Raw genomic sequence first — 21,905 nt, forward strand, 5'->3', positions numbered from 1 at the left:
TGGCCTGAGAGCGGCTTGGGGTCCCCGGGAATGAGCTGGAGGAAGTTGCGGGTGACAGGATCATCTAGGATTCTCTGCTCTCCCAACTGCTACCGCGACCTGGTCTGGACTATGATGGATGGATGGATCAACAATGATGGATGGATGGATCGATGCCTAGGAGCCTGAGCCACTATGGGGCCACTGCAGGCAATTATGACAAAAATTCAATCTGGCAAAAAAGAGAGACCTGAAACTTCGGCAGAGTGAAGGACAACCATTCATAAAACCAAATATAAAATGTCAACCACCCAAGTTAAAGAAAACAGCTGCTTCATCCTTGTCAGCAGTGATCTACCTAGCTCCACACATAAATTCATCACAGGTAATATAAATGAAAAATAAACATTCCATGGCAGTATGCTTTAGCTTAGCTAAGTTTGCTGCTTTTTCCTTCCTTTTTATGTATGATTTTAATTTGTCATCTTTATAAGGGTAAATGTTGTGCTTGTTAAGATTTTGTTATAGCAAAATTCTGCATTGCTATTGTTTTGTCTTGATTGCACTTATAATATAGTAGTGATGGTTTAATAATTGATTACCCAGTGGGGCCAGGGGCCAGTGGGGCCAGAGCTCAGGGGACCCTGACTGCCAGGGGCCTCAGGGGATCTAAGACCAAGGGACTCAAATACTTGGAGATAATCAAATGCAGATTACTTGAACAAATAGCCATTATGTTATCAATGAGTGAATTTGCATGCACTAAAAAATCTGATCTTAATCATATTTCAGCAGTTATGTGATTATTCAAGTTATTATGTAAGCAGCTTACTTGGGTTACAGTGGGTTAGAAAACCTGAATGACATTTGAGTTTAACGTTATGTTTATGTAACATCATCTGCTGTGAGTTTATGTGCTGGTTGCAAAGCAGAAATATGACTGTTTGACTCACATAGACACAGAATTTTCCAATTATCTCATTATCCAAGTGTATATAAACACATTGAGCAGATTGCTGACAAAATGTAATTTTCTACATTTATCAGATGATTAAGTGCATGTAAACTCACTCAATGATTTATTTCTTCCATTGGGATATTTAACCCTTTTTTATGTTTAGGAATGTTTCTATTTCTGCATTATGACTTGGTTTAGCTTAAATGAAAAAGAGAGGACCTCTTGATTAATGTCTGTATTTATGTATATAAAACTTTAACATAAAAACATTAACTGTTACAATGTAGACACAACTGGATATTGCACATTATTAATAAGGCTAATTTTGTTATAACAAAACAATAAAAACTTGCATTACTGAAAAACACAAGCATGAACAACTGTTTAATCTCACTTTTCAGGTGACTAATTAATTAATTCCTTTTTTTTCTATTTGTTTAGTGTAAGGGTTAGAGTTCGGGGGCTTGTAAAGATGCTGGTGCTCAAGGCCCTTGCAAGACCAAGATCCATACCTGGGTGACGTGCTCGGCTATGTGCTTAGTTTGCTGCCATCATAGTGCTGCACGGCCCTTATATAACCTGCATGAACACATCTGGACAGCTTGTGTATAATATTCAAACAAGGGAAATTGTTTAGCCATGTAACATTAAGCAGCAGGTTTTAACGTCCAGTAAGGAGGAGACTTTACTGGCAGAATCTGCTAACTAGTCAGAGCAATGCTAGATGCTGACGAGGACATCATCATTTACAAGAGGTCTTTATTAAACTTTAGTGCAGCAGTATAAAGAATGGCGTGAGTTTAAATGCATTAACATTCATCTTAGCACAGAATGTTTTTAATCACAAATACGGTTTGATTTGCCTTCTCCTTTAAATCTTTCACTGGAAAAAGAAAGGCACTGAATTTACTACATTTAAATGTGTTCATCATTTCCACATGAATAAAATGGCAATAATTGTGTTGTAATATATTTTATTTACATGGAAATTGAGTATGCATTTGAATTAAGTAAATTTAGTGTATCACTTTGTTTACATTTTTTTCTTTCTTGTTTCTTTACACTTTTTGGTTGTTTCTATTCTTAAATAGTACAGATGCTGGTACAGATATATACAGATGTTTTTAGATCTTCAGGCCTGCATAGGCCATGCCTCTATAAACTTACAAGCCTGGAATGGAGTTGTGCTCCACTTATCTTGACGTATAAACTTGAAGTTGATCTGTTTAGAAACCTGGATGATAACCTGTTATATTCACCATTCTATGGAATGTGAGGTTGAATGAGTTCAGAAATGTTTAATATTGCGTTGCTTGTGGCTTCTTGTTGGTTATAGGCACCAAATAATTTTCCATACAGTGATAGAAAATATAAGAAACAACTAAAACAAACCAACCACCCAACCAAACAAACAAAATTAACATATAAATGAATAAAACAAATGCAAGAATGACACCTTTGGTGCTTGGACCCCTAACAAAACTACATATAGTTATTAAATGGAAATTTTAAAAAATCTATATAATTAATTCATTAAGCTGTTAACAAAGTCATTCACACGGGTTTAAAATGAAATGCTGCATTATAGAGAATTGCTCTCAGTGGCAGTGATAGGAACCAGATTTATGAATAGTTTAATGCCTCTACAAGCACCCTAATAGAAAGCTTCTGCAAGAAATGATCATGAATGCATATTCTGATGCCTTAGACATTGCTTTACGAGAGTTTTGTGAAAAGATTTTGGGCAAAATAGTCCTCAAAGAAATATGTTTTTTTTTTCAGATTTACTGCTAGTTTACCATCACCATCATTACAAGTTTCACATTAAACCACATTGAATGACTTGTTTACATCTCAACCATTGAATTATGTAGAAATTTGAAAAAAAAAACTCCTTTAAATTAAAACAGACTTTTCTTCTAGCCTGCAATGTAAATCATTACATTTTAAGATGAGGGTAAGGTTAAGGTTATGGTTTTGTTAGGCTAGTAGTAGTTCTGGTTAAGGTTTCAGCAAGTCTAAATGAAATGAATGGAAGTCTATGTAATGACCCCACAGTTTGCAGAAACAAGACTGTGTGTGTGTGTTTAGGAGGTGAAGCATGTTGTAAATGCCACCACACCAAAATTACATGACATCTACCAAAAGTGCAACACTGCAAACTGCTCTGTTTTCACACCATCCACTGCATGCCACTCTTCCTGCAGCAGAGGCCCTATTGGTCTCAGCATACAAAACCAAATCCCACCAGCAGGTGTCACTATAAGCCTTCTTAAAGAGACCACAAGCTCACTCTACAGTGTACAGCGTTTTTCAGCCCTAGTCCTGGAGGCCCACTGCCCTGCACATTTTAGTGATTTTCCTGCTTGAACACACCCACTTTAACTCAACTTTAAGCTGGTACTGTGCTGATTAGTTAGATCAGGTGTGCTGGGATCAAGGAAAACGCTACAGGTTAAGGGCAGTGGGCCTCCAAGACCGCGGTTGAGAAACACTGCTCGACAGCATGTGCATCCTCCACAGGGTGGCAGCATTGGTCTGTTGTCTAATGCATGTTGTCATTTATTGGGCTCTCTTTGCATCATCTACAGCCTACATTAACTAAATGCCAAATCAGATTAGAAATAATGTTGGTTGTTTAAGGAAATTAGGGATAAAGCATTTGTGAAGTTTTATGTAACAAATTCAGTCATGATTCAGTTGTAAAAGACTAATTTACAGCCTTTATTTATCCCTTATAATGAGACAGCCTAATTTTGTAGCTGTGCCATCAAGACTGGCAGTACATGCAAGTGATCTCTTTTCTGATTGGCTGCCCTGTGTTGCACCACATTCAAAAGAGTCCAAGCTGAAACACTCTATATAACTTCAGCATGAATGGGTGGAGCTAAACTACTATAGACCGAATAAGAGGACGTATGCAAATGAAATGTGATGGCTGGTGTGACAACACAATTCATTTTCCATTATACAGCCCCATAAGATCCACATATAAGAGGCTTTTCTTAAAAAATTAAAACTTATATTCATTAAAACTCTTATACTTTTTATTTTCATAACTGGTTCTTTGCATTTAAACATGCAAAGAACCAGTTATGGATTAAAATGGTTCTTTGAGTGTTCATGGCCCTGTAATTTTTATGCATCTACTACAAATGAGGAGGGAGCAACCAGGAGCACATACTGAGCACTGAATCTGAACAATTAACTACTCTTTTTAGTGAACAAACCACAATGAATGGCCTTATTTAATGTGGCCATAAATCACAGATGATTAAATCAAGGTTGATAGTGCTCATCTGGTCTTACTGTCCCTATAAAAATATTTGGCTAGAACATAGGTTCCCCTGTGACCCATTCTTGATCCCCCCCCCCCCCCCTTCTCTCTCTGTACACACACACACAGCTTTGATAAACCTGTTTTGATAGCCAGTGTCTATTTGTGAGGGCATCTTGATACGTGCCATTCAAATGTGTTCTCATCCAGGTCCTTTCCTCTTGTGGCCATCTATCACAACAAGTAGCACAAGTGCCTTTTCACCGCTCCCTTCCACTGTTGCTTATGCAAATGGCATTTGCATGAAAACTCATTGCCCTGTGGGCCCTTCCTGTCCCACGGAACACTTGGCAGTTTATGAGGCTATGGTCGCCGAGGCTACAGATTGGACTTGGGCTTCAGCTTCGGTGCTGAGAACCAGTTTTTGCAGCTCCTGCTGGAAATTAATCCCACATGTCCGATTCACCATCTCAGCCGAGCACAACACATGTCCTTATATCATTGTTAGGATACGTTTGGATGATGATGACAAGTTTGGCTAAGGCTGGAGAAAAGGCCAACGGAACTGCTATGTTAAGCACATGTGAATACAACACATTAAGACATAACGTATAGCTATTACGTATAGAAAGAAAAACTGAATTTTGTTAGTGTTTGCCAGCTTGCTGAGTTAGATTTCCAAGGCAGATGTTAGAGATGGCTTGCCAGTATTGATGGGTATCAGTATCAGTCATAAATCAGCAGAAAAGGGAAAAATCAGTCCAATCAATAGCACATACTCATATGTTAGCTGTTGCTGTTAGCTGTGCATTTCTGCCCGTGTAGTACAGTGATTAAGTAGTTTGAGGATGTTAATTGCATTTGGGTATTCATCTTAAGTGAAATGCTTTAGTGAAATTAATTCAATCAAGCTGTATTAGTTTTTTAGATATGAAACACCTTGTGGGCCTGTTTTGTAAATCACTTAGTCATTGACCCACTCACTTACTCACTCACTCACTCACTCACTCACTCACTCACTCACTTACTCACTCACTCACTCACTCACTCACTCACTCACTCACTCACTCATGGCAGGCTGAAAAATTCCCCACTAGGGGGCATCATTAACAGTCGAACTAATGATACAAATGAATGTTTCTGATTATTCGTAAGAGCAATGTTTTGCATCAGAGACACTGTGTATCAAAAAATTGGTACTGGCTCATACTCAAGCTTTCCATATTGGTATTGGTATTGGAAAACATACAGTAGTATCGTTCCATTCAAACACACAAGGCAAAATAAATGTAAATGTGTAGAAATGTGTAATTGTAATTTTTTAAAGGTAAAAATGACTTTGCAATGAAAAAAATACATTTAATGTAAGTTAATATTAAAAGATTTTCTTTTTAGACCATTTCAACTGGGCCACAGATAGATAGATAGATAGATAGATAGATAGATAGATAGATAGATAGATAGATAGATAGATAGATAGATAGATAGATAGATAGATAGATACTTTATTGATCCCGAAGGAAATTTAGCAGTCATTGAAATATATTACATGTATTACATATATTGTATAGTATGTAATATTGAAACACAATGTAAGGAGCAGCTGGGATTTTAAAATAATTATTAAAGAAAAAATAAAAATAACCAAAAAAAAGGACAGATACAACATTGTACACCAATGGTGATTATGTAAAAACTCTGTTTATACAGTTTTGGATATAAAGAGGTTGGAAAAGACCAGCTGACATATAACACTTGATACATAAAACACTGATAGCATTGCTATTTCTTGTATGTGTAAAGCTCACTCCAGTGAACACTAACTGGCCACTTCAGTACAGCACATCTACACCCATTGTCCATTTTATCAGGTCCATTAACCATACAGGTGCACTTTGTAGTTCTACAATTACAGACTGTAGTCCATCTGTTTCTCTGCATACTTTGTTAGCCCCATTTTATTGTTTTTCAACAGTCAGGACCCCCACAGGACCACCACAGTGCAGGTATTATTTGGGTGGTGGATCATTCTCAGCAGTGCAGTGACACTGATGTGGTGGTGGATGTATTAGTGTGTTGCACTAGTACGAGTGGATCAGACAAAGCAGTTCTGCTGGAGTTCTTAAACAGTGTCTGACAATCAACTCACTGTCCACTGTCCTATCTTGTTGGTGTACCTTGTAAATGCACAGTCAAAGATGACAACTAATAGCTGAGCAATTTGTGTTGGTCACTCTCTAGTCCTACACCAGTGGTCACAGGACCCTGCCCACAGGGCTGGATGTAGGCAGCATGTACTAGCCAACATATTATAAGTTCTACAAATTGTTATTTCATTTACTTTTCTGATTATAAGAGTAACACTAAGACCAATGACTAAAGCCTAAATATAATGCCGTCACATCTACATTGATCTATCAGTGTAGGCTGAAGGTGCTCATGCAATGCAAGGAATGTGATTAAAAACAACTCTGCAAAATAGCAAAGCCAAATGTAATATGATGATAATGACGCAGGGCGTAACATTAGAAGATAAGATAATCCTGTAAAGTCTAGACAAATATGTGCCTGTAAAAACAAGCTTTAGCGAGTTGAGAAAACGTGAGTGGAGCACTGACTGTATCAAAGTGAGGTAATATATATGGAAGACTTTACAGCTAAGAAGCAAACTGGCCAAAAATTAAGCCTCTCTCTCACTCTGTCTCTCTCTCTGGCCTATCCACCCGCCTGTGAGTCAAAATGCTTAATCTCTGAAGTGATACACTGGAGTATGTGTGTGAATGCATGGGTGCATGTGTGAAAACATCTCAATGACTTAAACATTACAGAGGGAGTGATAATATCTCAAAAATGTGTCTGGTTTGAAATACGATTGATTCACATTTATATATATATATATACATATATATAACATATGATAAGATAAGGCTTTATTGTCATTTGTCGTTCGCATCAAATGTGGTACATGAGGTGGAATGAAATAGTGTACTCAAGGTCCCAGTTAACTCCCAAGAACAAAAGCAATAATAAATAGTAAGGTGCAAATAACAGCAGCATGAAACACAGCAGCATGAGTACGAGGTAGAAAGAGTACATCTTAATACTGATAATGTATAAAGTTTGATATATATATATATATATATATATATATATATATATATATATATATATATGTATATCATAGTCTTAAAAGTGCCTACTGATTAAAATGGATTTTTAAATATGATGATGTACTGCTTAGTTTGTTACACTGTGAATAAAATGGTGCAATTAATTTGAATCATTTCAGACAGACAGCCCTAAGTGAGCACTAATATTCAGGGCTAGCAGTCTATGAAAAGAAGCTACTGAGCTTAATCTCTGGTGAGCTGTTAACAATTATCACCAATGATCTCTTTCATAATTTCATTGTTCTAGAACAACATCCAACGTGTACAACTCACTACAATCTAGTTTAACATTAACACGCTTGACTTGTTGACAGTCCTGCAGGGGTTTCAAGTGGGTAGGCAGCAAAAGTGAGGTAGACTTGGAGGCTTCATGTAGAAGATTGCCATAGTGTGGCGTGGGTTAAAATCCCAGGTTAGTGTTGTTGTGTAGTATCACAGGTTAGCATTCTGAGGTAGTGTTGCAGGGTAGAATTGTGGCAGAGGCCAGTATTGCAGAGTAAATAAGTGTAGCGAGGTACCTCAGTGTAGTATTGAAGAGGAGTATTATTGTGTAGTAACAGGACGATATTGCAGGTTAGAATCAGGATGTACTATTTCCTGGTGCTGCATTAACAAAACAAAAAACAACCGTGGATAGTAATACAAAATCTGAAAAATAGTAATACAACATTTCTAAAATAAAAAAGTATGTGTTGATAATTTCTAATTGCAAATGTCATAGGACATGCGTCTTATTTTTTGCTGATGCTACTATATATGTTGTGGAAATAAAACCATTCTAACCGCAGCGCTGGTTGTATCGCGGTGTACAAAGCAGTATCATATCGTTGTATCGTGGCGTAGTATCGCTGCGGGTGGCGGAGCGACCAGGGGGAGGATACATTAAGCAACGTCCGAGCGAGCTGAGCTGAGCTGCCCGTATTTTTCCTACATTAAACAAATCCGTGGCGGTTAAAGACGCTGCGAACGTTACTGTCGAACTGCTTCATTGCTCTTGTGTTATCGTGCCCTTCGGTGAACGTCCAAGGCTTACGGCGCGGTCCGGACTCCCGGTTCGGTTTTGGGGCAGCGACGAGAACGGAAAATAAGCGAAAGGTGTTTGTGCTGTTTGCGCTGGCTGTTGCCTGGCGGTGCGAGGCGGACTCGGTGCAGCATGAAAGCCCGCTGGCCCTGCTCACTTCGTAGGTAAGCGCGCTCGTTTCAGCCACGGCTGCTTTAGCATTCAGGCACAACATGCCTCCTAGCCCGTAAACAAAGAGCCGTTTGGAAACCCGTTAACTCGCCAGCACCTCGAGCCCAGTCCTGCCAGCCACACCGCGGTCTGCTCAACTCGAGCGGGTTAGAAAAAAGTCACGCTCCGGTTTGCGGTGACGGGACCAGCACCCCCACTACTGCTTCGGGAAAACGGCGGGCTAAAGTCGTTGTCTGCGCTCCTGTACGGTTAAGAACGACGATGCCCTCGCTGGTGGCCATCCGGCTGCTCGTGTTGGTGCTCGGGCTGTGCTCGCTGCGCGTGGCCGGCCAAGGGCGCTCCACCCCGGCTACATGCTCACCTCTGTGCCGCTGCGACGAGGACGGAGGGGCGGACTGCTCGGGTAAAGGACTCAGCACTGTCCCAGCTGGACTCAGCGCCTTTACTTATTATCTGTAAGTCTTCCTAAACCTGCCTTTTCTCTTACCAACACTACTTGTGGTGTACACATTGTATGTTCTGTGCTGGTTTGATGTGTTGTGGTGGTGGTGGTGGTGGTGGTGGTACCCCAAAATGCTGTTGATTCTGACGATGATGGGCAAAACTAAGGCAGCCCAAACTTATCCACACTCCCGTTAGCAGAAGAGCTGAGTAAAACAACCCAAACTCTGCTTCTTTTCCTAGAAATCTTTTGCTGTTTATTCTCTGCAACACTGTAAGTTTGGTCACCCTCTGAAGCCCTTAAATTGTGCGAGTAGGCTGTGTATAGACCATGCAAAGTAGCTTTTATCAGAACCAGAAAGTCATATTTATTTTATTTATATATATTTATCTGATCTGTTTATCAGATTTATCTGATCTGTTTCTTTTGAGTTGTTGCTAGACTTTCATTAGCAAGCACCTCAACTTCAATGCCTTCTCCTGGCCAGCCAGCTGTAAGTGCAGCCAGTGCAGTTGCAGTGTTCACCGTGTCAAGTTTTGTGACATGACTATTGTTTTCTTTGGACAGAACTAGAGCGAGTGAATTTTTTGGCCAATAACCAGCCTAAGAGTCCTCTCCCTAAGTAGAACATGGGGGGAAAGGGGTGGGGGTGGGGGGTGTAGTATGCAACACTATTCCTACTTTATTAAACACCTCTCAGGCTGGTGGCTGAACTTCAGCAGTCCAAAAAAGTATTTTTTAAAATTTTGTGTGTATAGACGTGTTATTTGCATGCTCTTTTTTCTTTTCAACACATTCCCTTTCCTAAATCTGCTAGTTTGGACACGACTTGAAAGTTTCTATGTCATACAAGACTAACGTACATGATTTAAAACATATGCATGGCGTTCAGCATTGTGCGTTGCTGGCGCTTGTGTATATTTTAGTGTAAATTGAGCTTTGACATCTGCATTTGGAGGCTTTCAAGTCTGTTTCATCTAAGGAATGAAATTGTTTAGTCCTAAAAAGAGCTTATATTGAACTTTAAATGGCCTAGCTATGGTTGAAGTTCATAACTGTCCTATTAAAGGGACCATCTTACATTTTCTTGTATTTTATATCTTTCTTTGTGCACTCTTAATGTAACCAAACCAGTCATAATTCATTTTTACATGGCCATTTTCCAAACTTGCGTGTATCTCAGGGTGTTTTTGTTAAAATGCCTTTAAGATTGACATATGTAAATGATTTCAGTTCTCATTGGCTGCCCTGTATTGCACCTCATTCCAAAAACAGTCCAGGCTGAAAAACTCATAACTGCAGCATGAGTGATCAGCTAAACTGCTGTAGACTAAATAGGTAATAGGATATATGTAAATGTGTTGGTTTTTATGGCATCACGGAAACAATGAATTTAAAACAGACTGTTTTTGCCACGTTGTTTTGGATATTGAAACTAGCAGTGTTTACATACTACAAAACAAAAACTGCAAAATCTAGTTTTCCATGATATAAGCCCTTGAAAAGTCCCTGTAGGGAGAAAGGATGAGTTAGACAAGTTAGATAAGAACTTCTAAGTGAAGATATATGGCTTGTCAGAAGTCAGACAGCTTCAGTCATCACTCAAGCTAGCAGAACTTTGTTGCCAGTCAGGTGGTTTGCTGTGTTACTAGCTGAGCTGTCCTGACAGCTCTGGAGACGGTGCTTAAGGGTGGGAGCCAAAGGCAAAGTGGCCCTCTTAAATTACAGAGGCTCCTCCTCTTTAGACTCCACTGCATTTTTTTTAATTGTCTTTTCCTTCTACTGGGATCAGGTGCCTAGAAGCAAGCGGTCATCATGTCTTAGAAGTGAGCGAAGTCTCCACAGTGCAGTGGTTCTTTCTGTGCTTGTGCATTTTGAAAACAGCTTGACGGCGATCTAGAAATATCTTTGCCAAGCAGCAGCGTGTAACCCAACGCCAGGCTAAGTCCAGTCTGCGGAAGTGATAAGGCCAGAAATAAAGCCGGAGTGTTAACACTCGCCATGGCAGTGGCCATCTTAGATATTGCTGCTTGATATGCAAAAGCCATAACATCGCAGGTTCTGTGAAGTGCTGGGCTGATGCTCATAGACATTTACCTGGCAAACTACTTAACCTTAATAAGTTTTTCATAGAACATGTTTTGCCAGTGCTTTGTTATCCGTGCTTATTTAAAACCTGTAGTAGTGAATAGTGTGGCTATTGGCAGTTAATCTATCTGTATTATACTGTAAAATCAGGTTTAGGTTAACTCAACTCTAGTCACTTACAAATGTGGGTGGAGTAGCTTAAACCCATACTGAAATGAAAGTATTGTTATCTAAATGAAAGGATGAAGTAAATGAAGTAAAAGAATCTTTCCGAGGAAGTACAACCTGAGTAGGAGTACAAGAGTAGCACGTCAACTACTTAATTACTGAGTTACTTAAAGAATTGTGGAGAACTTCATGGTTTATTCAGAATCTATTGGAACAGAAGATGGTAAGGCACTGTTCTTCTTTTTTTGATGCACTTTTAGTCTAAAATAAAATGGTAATTGTCACCAACACAACAAAAGGAATTACGAATGAAAGCTGAAGGACTAAAATGTAGCTGACTTGAGTATAATTGAAACTATTATCATTTGAAAATACTCAGGACTGTCAGAATTGTACTTGAGTGCATGTAACTTAGTAAATGTATGTAGTTTCTGACCACCTTTCATCAATAATAACTAGAAATGCACAGATTGGAGAGTTGTAGGCTGATGTCAGTATCCAGTATTTTTCACATGCATATCTGTCAGTGCCGATAGACCACTGTAACGGTCGTATTAGGAACTCCGGGTCTAAGCTTGATTTCTCTATGGCCATTTTGTCTGTGTGGCAAAATATTGTGGCATATATGTGTATCCTGTTAAGTACCTCGATGCGATATTTTTGCCAGATCGCCCACTCCTCATGACGATATATATTTTTTAAGCAAATAGCTGCCAATAAGATTATGGAATTATTGTGCATCCCTTCTAACACCCAACAGATACTTATAATGCACTTCATATTTCTCCACTCCAGGCTAAATCATAGGCATGTGCTGAAATGACTAGCATGAAAATTGGTGATGAATGAGCCAGCCGCATGATTGGTCAGCCTGCAGTCATACTGACATAAGTAATATTCCTACTGATCTTATGTAAAAGAACATTTGCACCACTGGATTGTTGCAATAACTCCACAAAGAATATGTGCTATTTTTTCAGTTTATGTTATTCTGAAGTCTTTCTAAAATGCTTATATTATTTATAACACCATGTTGAAAAGGCTTGCATGAAAAATAATAAGACCGTTCATGTCAGTACTTAGAATACTCCAGCATTTTTCAGCCTAATCTTAACCTCTGTGGTAGATTATCATGGACAGCATTTCTGATGAGTTGTACTTAGCAACAGATTATGAAACTTCTTGAATTATATTAGAAGCCGGTGAACAGGTGCAGAAGCTGCTGCTGATTGGCTTCCATTATTAGTTCCATTATTATAATGAAAAATAATATATAGGCCAGGTCACCTATGTATCAAACACAAGGCACACTGGCCAGTTCAGGCCTGCAAAACAATCCTATCCGGCCCGCAGAAGTATTTTCATTTTCTCTTAATATTAGCCTGTTTCACAATATTCTGCAATATAGTCTCCAGCATGCACTGGAGCGTAATGTGGTCTGACTCTTCTACCTCAACAACGGTCTATGGGGCAGCGGTTACACCTCAATTCTACACAATTTCACACCAGTCATATCACCCAAATGTATTTCAGCTGCAACCAATGTAAACACTTAACGTCAACTCAGCAGCTCAGAAGTTGAGCCCAAGCCTTAATGAACTTGCTGCAAAGAAAGGATGAGAGGTGTCTAGTTCAAGCAGATAGGAAGATTCGAAAGACTGAGTTCCTGGGGACATTTAAATTTTGAATATTTCAAGGTCTGCTACAAGTGTCTGGATTTTACTGCTGATGTTTTTTGCATATTTTGAATAAACAATGGCCAGTTACTGGTAGAGTTTGACTCCCCTGCTGTAAAGAATAATGTAACTATATGCTAAAATGATGTTGAAATAAAGCCAGATTACAGATGTTACAGAATCATTGCTGCTGGCTAAGTAGCTCATCTATCAGTCAGCGGCGTGCCAGTCATGGCATGAATGGCAGGCTTTGCTGCGATGTGAGAAATGCACTGGCACACGGCCGCCTATGTTTCTCTGAGGCTCCCTGTGCTGCACGCCTTATTGCATTTCTGGTATTTATTTATGTAATTGATAATAGTAGGGCAGCTCTGAGTGTCTGTCCCTTGAATTGCCCGTTGCTGCCGCCTCTGTGTCTATTCCTGCAGAGTGAGAGAGAGAGAGAGAACTGGAGAGAAGCAGACGGGGGAATTGGAGAATGACAAAGGAAAAGCGAGGGAAGGGAACAGGAGTCCAAGAAAGAGTGAATGTTAAGAAATGGCATGCACACAAAGGCAAAGCTAGGGTGTGTGTGAGAGAGTGGAGGATTATTGACGACAGAGAGGGGAAGAGAGGCAGAACGAGAGAAGCAGGGCAAGGGAGAGAGAAGTGGATGTTTTTGTGTGTGTGTGTGTGTGTGTGTGTGTGTTACATATCTTTTTGATGACTCAGATTTAAGATTTAAAGAAAATTTAGGGTTAGGCTTAAAACAATTTTATTACATATGTGCATTGACTTGTTGGTATAATTGGTTATTATATTATTCAATCAGTATATCTGTGTATTTATTTAGCTGTCTGTCTATCCACAGTAAAAAGAAATCTGTAGGGGTATCTTTCCACACCTCCAAAGTTCAGTCTTAGAAGTTGGTTGCATTTTCTACTTCTCACAATCCAAATAATTCCAATTACATATTTAGTACATCACAGTTTTAAAACCATCATTTTTTATGCTTCTTTCTTTAGTCAGTAAGGGCCTCTTGACATATAATTTCAGCTAGATCATTCAAACTTATTTGCATACGACTGTATATATGAAGCCTTTCAATCCAAAAAGCATTACAGACCACTTTCAAGAGTTTTCTTTTTTTGTGGTATAAGATGTTCAAAGTGGACTGCACACCTGCAAGAAACATCCGTGCCATACGATGATTAATACCACCTTTATTAGAGAAATGTGTTTTCCATTACACGTCAAATGTTTATTTTCAAAAGCACCTTACATCCAAAAAGCTTTCAATTTGATATCAAACACACTGTATAAATATCTGTACAAGCCTCAGACATGATTGATAAAAATATGAAATCCATATGATCCCACACCCTCACAAGATATGAAACAAGCCTGCGTGTGTGTAAGACCGAAAGCGAGGGTGGAAGAATCTGGTTGATCATTTATCCTCCCTAGTGCAGATAGCACATCTGAGGCTTGTGTGCTTAATAAAGTTTGCGTGGTTTAACAGGTAGTTGCGCAATGCCTCAGGTTAATGATCCACTGCAGGCAGGGCAGCTCCCTGGCTCACTGAGGCACAGCACTCTTTTCTGCAGCAAATATGCACGGCAGTAGCCTCAATATGAACAAATCCTTGACCTTGACCTTGAGCTTATTGTCTGGGAGAAAAGAACAACCAGTGAAAATAGATCATAACTTATTATATTGCCCGCAAGACCTGCTCTTGTCTGATAACTCAAACAAAGGATGCATTGAATATACAGTACATGATACAAAGACTTGTTTGGATGTTGCAAAACAGTTCCCTGTACATAGTATTCACCTTTGGAAGTCTTTGTGTCATTGTTATCGAGTAAACTTTTTAGTACTTGCTGATATAGATTCTGATACCATAATAAGTAACCTACTTAGAATGAAGTAGTTATTAGTGTAAATGAGTGCAGTGTTCCTTTAAAATGCTTTCCTTTCAAATCTAGCTGATTTTGAATGACATGCTTTAGCTAGTTGTGTCACTTTCATTACTTTGCAGTGTTGTAGTGAAGAATAATGAGTTTTGTTGTACATTATAAAAGTGCTTCTGTACAGCTGTAAGTCTCTGTTGTCTCTGTAGCGCAGCGACCACAGGAATCACATCCGAAGCTAATCCGGGTAGCTCACGTTTAGAGTTTTACGTGTTGGAAGTCTTTTGTTTGGCTGATTGAGCTGTAGTTGAATGTGTTCTAAATCACAGGCATACACTGTGTGGTTTTGGAAGTATTGTTCTGTGGTGACTCACACTACATTTGAATAGACTGTCAAGTTTGGACAAAGCCTACAATTTAAATGGTCACACTGTACGAAAAGACTTGTTCTGATTGACATGTATGTGAAACACCAAGCATCCAGACAGTGTTGTCTATGAGCAATCATCAGTGAAGCTGTTTCATTCAAAATAACACGCTGCACACTTGAGTACTGAGCAAAACCGTACTTACTTTTCTACCTCATAATTCTATTCAGTCAAACAGTTAAGTCAGTATGTGTGAACTTTGGTAGCAAATGGTAACTTTTTTCTTCTGTTTTGCCAGCCTGTATGTCTCCACCCATACTGGGAAGTGATTGTGGTTGTATTTGTGTGTGTTGAAAAATGGGCAATGTGCCAAAGTAGAATGTTTAAAGTGACCAATGAGTTTGTGTCTGATTGCCTTGGCATCACTAACACTTTACTGTGCGAGCAGAGCCTCGTTCGCTGCCAGCTTGAGTCATTTCTTCATTAGCACAGCAGCGCACACTTTCGGCTTATGTTACATAGTATCGGATGTTGCTATTGGTGCATTGTTATGAGCATGAGTAAGAGTAAATAAGCATGACATCGGGCTGATACCCATCTTCATCATTGAGTTCAAGTTTATTTTCAGTATACGTATACAATAATAATACATGTACAGTAATAAGTATATATGTGCCAGTACAGCTGGCATCATGATGTTCTGATCATGAATGCAGTTGCACTGATTGACACCTAAAGTAAAAAAAAAAAGGTGCCAGTCAGTAACCCACAGCACTGTATGAAGGCAAATTCACAATACAAAATGTCACACAGTGCTCCTGACAAACAATAACAGTAATACCAAAAAATGCAGAAGATACAGGAGGATAAAATAAACTAGGGATCCACAGTCTGAATCAGCCAAGATTGGAATCGGCTCAGATTCATTGCTCAAATCTGGTCAATTTAGTGGTTTTATTTTTAGAGAAAATGTATAACAATTTTATGACATATACTCACTGAACACTTTATTAGGAACATTACAAATAATGGGTAGGGCCTCCCTTTGCTCATCGTGGCTCATTCCACAAGATGTTGGGAACATCCTTTTGAGATTCTGGTGCATGTTTGCATGATTGCATCATGCAATTCCTGCAGATTTTTCAGGTGCGCTTTCATGCAAACTTCCTGTTCTACCACTTCCCAAAGGTGTTCTATTGGCCTCAGATCCAATTACTGGAAAGGCCACTGAAAAAAAACGGAATTCATTGTCATGTTCATGAAAGCATTTTAAGACAACTTCTGCTTTGTGACATGGTACATTATCATGCTGGAAGAAGCCATTAGAAGATGGGTACAGCATAGGTATGAAGGCGTGCACATGGTGAGCAACTATGCTCAGTAGGCTATTCATCACAATTCATGTGATGATTGATTGGTATTAATGGGCCCAAAGTGTGCCAAAAAAATTACCCATCATTACACCACCTCCACCAGCCTAAACTGTTGACACAAGGCAGGTTGGGTCCATGAATTAATGCTGCTGGCATCAAATTATGACCCTGTCATCTGTGTGTCTCAACAGAAATCGAGTTTCATCAGACAAGGCTACATATTTCCAGTCTTCAACTGTCCAGTTTTGGTGAGCCTGTGCCCACTATAGCCTCAGCTTTCTGTTCTTGGCTGACAGAAATGTAACCCAATGTGGTCTTCTGCTGTTGTAACCCATCCGCCTCAAGGTTAGACTTGTTGTGCATTCTGTGATGTCACAACACCACAGTTGATAAGTGGTTATCTGAGTTACTATAGTCTTACTGTCGACTCAAACCAGTCTGGCCATCATCAGCAAGGCTTTTTCATCTACAGAACTGTCACTTGCTGGACATTTTTTCTTTATTGCACCACTCTGAGTAAACTCAAGAGACTGTTCTGTGTGAAAAGCCTAAGAAATCTGCAGTTATAGAGTTATCAGCCTTTCTGGCACCATCAATCGTACCATGGTCAAAATCACTGAGGTCACATTTTTTCCCCATTCTGACGGTTGAAGCTGCTGACCTGTATGAGTAGGTGCAGAGTAAAGATCTCGGTGAGTGTAAATACCATGAGGCAAGAAGTGGACTCACACCGAGTTTGAATGATGCTAAATCAACCTAAATCAAAATGTTGGAGCATAATGAATCATTGTGCTAAATAGCTGATTGCCTCTTACTGTCGAAGTATTTGTGCTTTTCATCCATGTTATTTAAATATGATTTAAAACTGAAATATTTTCAGTGGCGGTTTGAGCCATGAAAGAGCAAATAATGTAGTATGTTTGTATTTCAACCTCGCCTAGTAAAAAGTTCCAGAAGGGTTGTTTCATGTGTTCATTTACCCCACACAGTGTAAGCTTTGGTTTAAAAATAAAAGCATATATTTTTAAATCAGCTAAAATAATCGTCTGTTGACCAGTTTTGCTGTACAGAAATCAGAATTGGTATCTACCATAAAATGTATTATTGGTGCATCCCTAAAATAACCATAATTAATTTTTGCCTTAGGCAACAGTGGCTTAGAGTGAGTGTTTGTCCAGATGCTAATGCTGATCGATAAAAAGATGAACACATCTTCAAAGGACTATTACCATGATTAAAATTGTGATAAGGATTAACAAGCAATATTGTGCAGTAAGACTGTTATAGCAGAAATACAGTATTAAGATACTTGAAGACATAATATTGTTTCACAATATTTACTTTTAAGATTTTCACACAAGTTGGAAACGGACAACAGACACAAGGAGGAGAAGAAAAATCAACTGGTAAAAAGAGATGAATAAAACAGAATAATGGCAACCAGTCAGCTACTTGTTACTATGCACACTATGTAGTCACTATTCACGGGTTCTTAATGTTGTTTACAATCTGTATAATTGGTCTAAATATCTTTGATAACTGTCTGATGATATAAGTAGTTGTTTGGTGTTCTGACAATGCCTGCAATATACTCATTAAAGTGCACTGTGACATTATCAATTTAGTGTACAGACTCAGGGCTGCGTGCACAGTTTTTTTCTGAGATGCTCAGGCAGTAGAATGTTTACAGCTGCAAATAGCAAAGCCTGTGCTTCACTTCCATGAATAAGAGGATGACTTCAAACGTTTACGTGTTTGTCCCCAACCACTTCAACCTCGTCTCTTCTCCCTCTCACCCAACTTCAGCGGGGCAACTAACCCCCCGCCCCCGCCCCCACCTCCTCAGCTGTCTGTCCGCACGCCATTAGCAGGCCCTTGTCTCAGGCTCAGTTGAGCGATTCTGCACTGAGAGTCAGGAATGTGCCTTTGTGTCCCGTTAACAAAACAGAGGCGCCGGATTCTGGTCCGTCTTCAAGGCGCAGAGGACGAGCAGCCAGATGGAACAGGCCTCTCTGCTTTTCCACACCTTTTTCCAGCGCCTGCCTGCACACAGCGCTTAGACAGCTCTGCACAAGAGACAGGAGCACAATAGGGTGTTTGTGCACGAATCACAGCTGAAAGGGAAAACGACATGGCTGGACTAATGCACAATTAATAGTGCTTACGTGATGCCGTGATAGGAACGGGTTTAAAGGTCGCTGGAATTAGGATTCTGAGAATTTCTAGTTGGCTTGAACAAGCTGGGCTTGGAACAAACGTTATAGTTATGGTTATGGTTTTAATTTATTGATTCCTATAAGAAACTGAAAATGGAGGGTAGGGTTCAAACCCTTGAACTGCGAGGTCTTGGATATGGACCCACACTTTATTTCCGTTCTCTCATAAGCACATTACTTATATCTGTAGTTACAGGAGCGTTTATAGTAGTTACTAAACAAGTCTTAAGATTAATAACTGTATAATAAGCCTGCAGCATAAGGAGATAAGAACCAGTGCTGGATGTGGATTCAGGGTAAGGCATCTAGGAATGGCTATAATATGTTGTTGATAATATTTTGCTGTTATTGTGATAACATAAGTCACGATATACATTTCTGAGAGCATTGCAGGTATCATCATAGACTCATCACTACAGACATATTGCTGTTGTTGGAACAAACCCTTGTATCTCCATTTTGTTGTTTACAGAGTCAACATCCTCTACAGAGTACAAACTTCTACATATTAATGCACCATTACTGTTTGTTCCTGAATGTAACACGTTGGGGAAAAAATCTGAAAATGTGGCCTATACACTTTCTGTTCACTCAGAAAATCAACAAAATGGTCATCAGCAGGATATTGCATATGACTGTACATGGTATAGTTTTCATTCGTCTCTGCTGTTTTGTTGGTGTATTGTGCTTTTTTTCAGAGAAGCTAAATATCAGGACATGTGTTGTGAAGGTGTCTTAAGGTGTTATGATTTTATATTTTTCCTGTATCACTCACCTCTAAATGCACTGGTATTTGAGTTGTACTGCTTCAGGCGACTGAGTGAATGTGAACATTCTAGACTTGTATATAGCACCTTTTTGTAACCTGCAGGAACACAGACACCCTTTCAGAGCCCCTGTAAGACCACACATCCACACACATACATATGCTTTGGTCATGGAAAGAAGGTGGTGAATAGGGGCTGAGAAAGAAGAATCCTGGCAGCGCTTCTCTGTGGAAGGTTAACTCCTACATTTCTTTGTGACAGTTTTTACTTTGTTATGAAGTGACAAAGCCAGTTGGAACCCCTCAGATATCTGAAGAGTGGACACAGTACAGCTGTCTGACCCTGCCTTTCACTCCTAGTCATGCCCTCTCTCCCTCCAAGCCTTCTTCTTCATTTTACTTTGTATTGTCTACACTTTTTATGCCCTTGATGCTGACAGTTTTTGAGTTGTGATGATTACAAGGAATATAAGAGAGATTTTTCACTGATGTAGAAGATCAGGAGGAGGATGGATGGATGGATGGATGGATGGATGGATGGATGGTTGGATGGATGGATGGATGGATGGGTAGATGGTTGGTTGCCAGGTATTGCACAGTTTTACCCCTTAGTAATTACCTTTTCACTCATTTCCTCATTACCATATTCTTTTTTTAGAGCCTCATTTGTTGAGTTTATTTCCGTTGTTTATGAAACGTGATTGCAAAAGTCATTTGAGTCACCCCCACCTCACTTTGCACTCTTTTTTTGCATGTTATGTTAGTGCCTCGAACGCTATGTTTATAAATGATGTAATGTTTTTCAAGCGTGTTCTCTTAGGGAATAACATTCCAAAATTGACTTTATAGGTCTTTGACTATTTGCGGTATCACTTGGTGGATGGTCTTCTGTCAGCAATGAGTGCTGTGAGATTTCGAGATACTCTTTACACTGTGAGTGTTTTTTTTGATGAACTTTGCTCCCAGCTTCATTATTCACTTAAGAAATTATGTGTGATGATGACTTGCTAATCCTTAACATATTTTGGCTTTTTTTAAAGGATTCTGTTTTTACTTAACTAAATTATATTCATTTTTTGTTTTAACATAGTTAATTTTAGTATATCTGGGAATATATTGTGGAAAAAATCTGAGAAATATGCTTCAGAAGAATACAAATACAGATGCAAAGAGTTTTAATTTTAATTGGGCAGTTATCCTGTTTTTAAGAAAATCTCTCACTGCAAATCTAATCGTAGGCCTCCAAAGGTTATGCAGAAATGACTGTTTGGTCTTAACTGACCAGCTCACCACTTACATCTCACACTAGCTTTTTTATTGTAAAGTATGTTTAAGTAGACCACTTGAAAATACTGTTATGCAATTACATTCTCATGATTAGGTGAAGTGAAACTAAATTAAAACTAGCCCAGCATTGCTAGTGATCCAGTGATCTGGTGGACTATTGTGCGGTTGTTTTAGATGCATAACAACTGGCATCATAGTAGTCATGACCTCCAGACTTCCTCCATAAGTATTTTCTCTTGTTTGTTATCGTTATTTTCATTCCATCTTTATGTGAGATGCACATATGATGGGACTTTTTCATGTCAACCACGGAATTGGTCATCAGGGCAGAGCATACGCACCTACAGAAAAGGTTATAGAACTGCGACCCTTCACTTTTCATTGGCAATGCTGCCTTCAGGGTTGCCAGGCACACAGTTTTGGGCTAGTTTGAAACTGTTTTTTTCATTAGGTCCTTCAAAACTTTGTTATAAAGGCAAATCATTAGTTATTGATATTTTATTGGTGGAAATTTGCTGAGGACCTCAATATCGGCCAACCAGTATATTGGTCGGGCCCTTCGGCTGAGCTTGAGAGCATTAGTTGAGGTGTGGGGCCTCAGAAGGTCTGTGGGAAAGACTGCCGTCAGACAGCTTTTTTTTTCCCTCTGACAGTGACTGCAGTGCTTCATTAAAGTGCAAAATAACAGTCATTTGAGACGGAAATGTCTCTTTAGCGAGCATGGCTGAGTGACCGTCGATTAGTGTTTAGCCGTGTGGCCTGCTGGGGACAGAGACAGGGAGTCCCCCCGCAATCCAAACAGTCCAGTGGAGCCCGTTTATAATCCAAAGCCTGTGTGTGTGCTGTGTGCTGTGTGCAGTGGCGGTTAGCCTCCTGCAGAGATTAATTTTAAACCCAAGCTTGTGTGTGCTTGCTTGTATGTGCGTACAGTGGACGATTTTGTTTGGGGGGCAGCTGTGGAGTGCTGGTGGTCTTCACTTAACAGCTCTTTCAGTAAAGCACTGTTTAATGTGGCACCTCTCCCCTTCCTGCACAAGCGTATATGTGTTTATG

The 21,905-nt window shown here is 39.4% G+C and overlaps 1 protein-coding gene across 1 annotated transcript in view; it reads left to right on the forward strand.

Moving 5' to 3' along the window:
* The first annotated feature begins 8,158 nt into the window (after positions 1–8,158).
* Positions 8,159–21,905, forward strand: part of lgr4 (leucine-rich repeat containing G protein-coupled receptor 4) — an 88,820-nt gene continuing 75,073 nt past the window's right edge. The window contains exon 1 of the mRNA XM_017703516.2: positions 8,159–9,031. Within this exon, the coding sequence (XP_017559005.1) occupies positions 8,838–9,031 (194 nt within the window). The 5' untranslated portion in view covers positions 8,159–8,837. The remainder of the gene's footprint in view (positions 9,032–21,905) is intronic.

This window comes from Pygocentrus nattereri, chromosome 25 (assembly GCF_015220715.1).
Source record: "Pygocentrus nattereri isolate fPygNat1 chromosome 25, fPygNat1.pri, whole genome shotgun sequence".
NCBI lineage: Eukaryota > Metazoa > Chordata > Actinopteri > Characiformes > Serrasalmidae > Pygocentrus > Pygocentrus nattereri.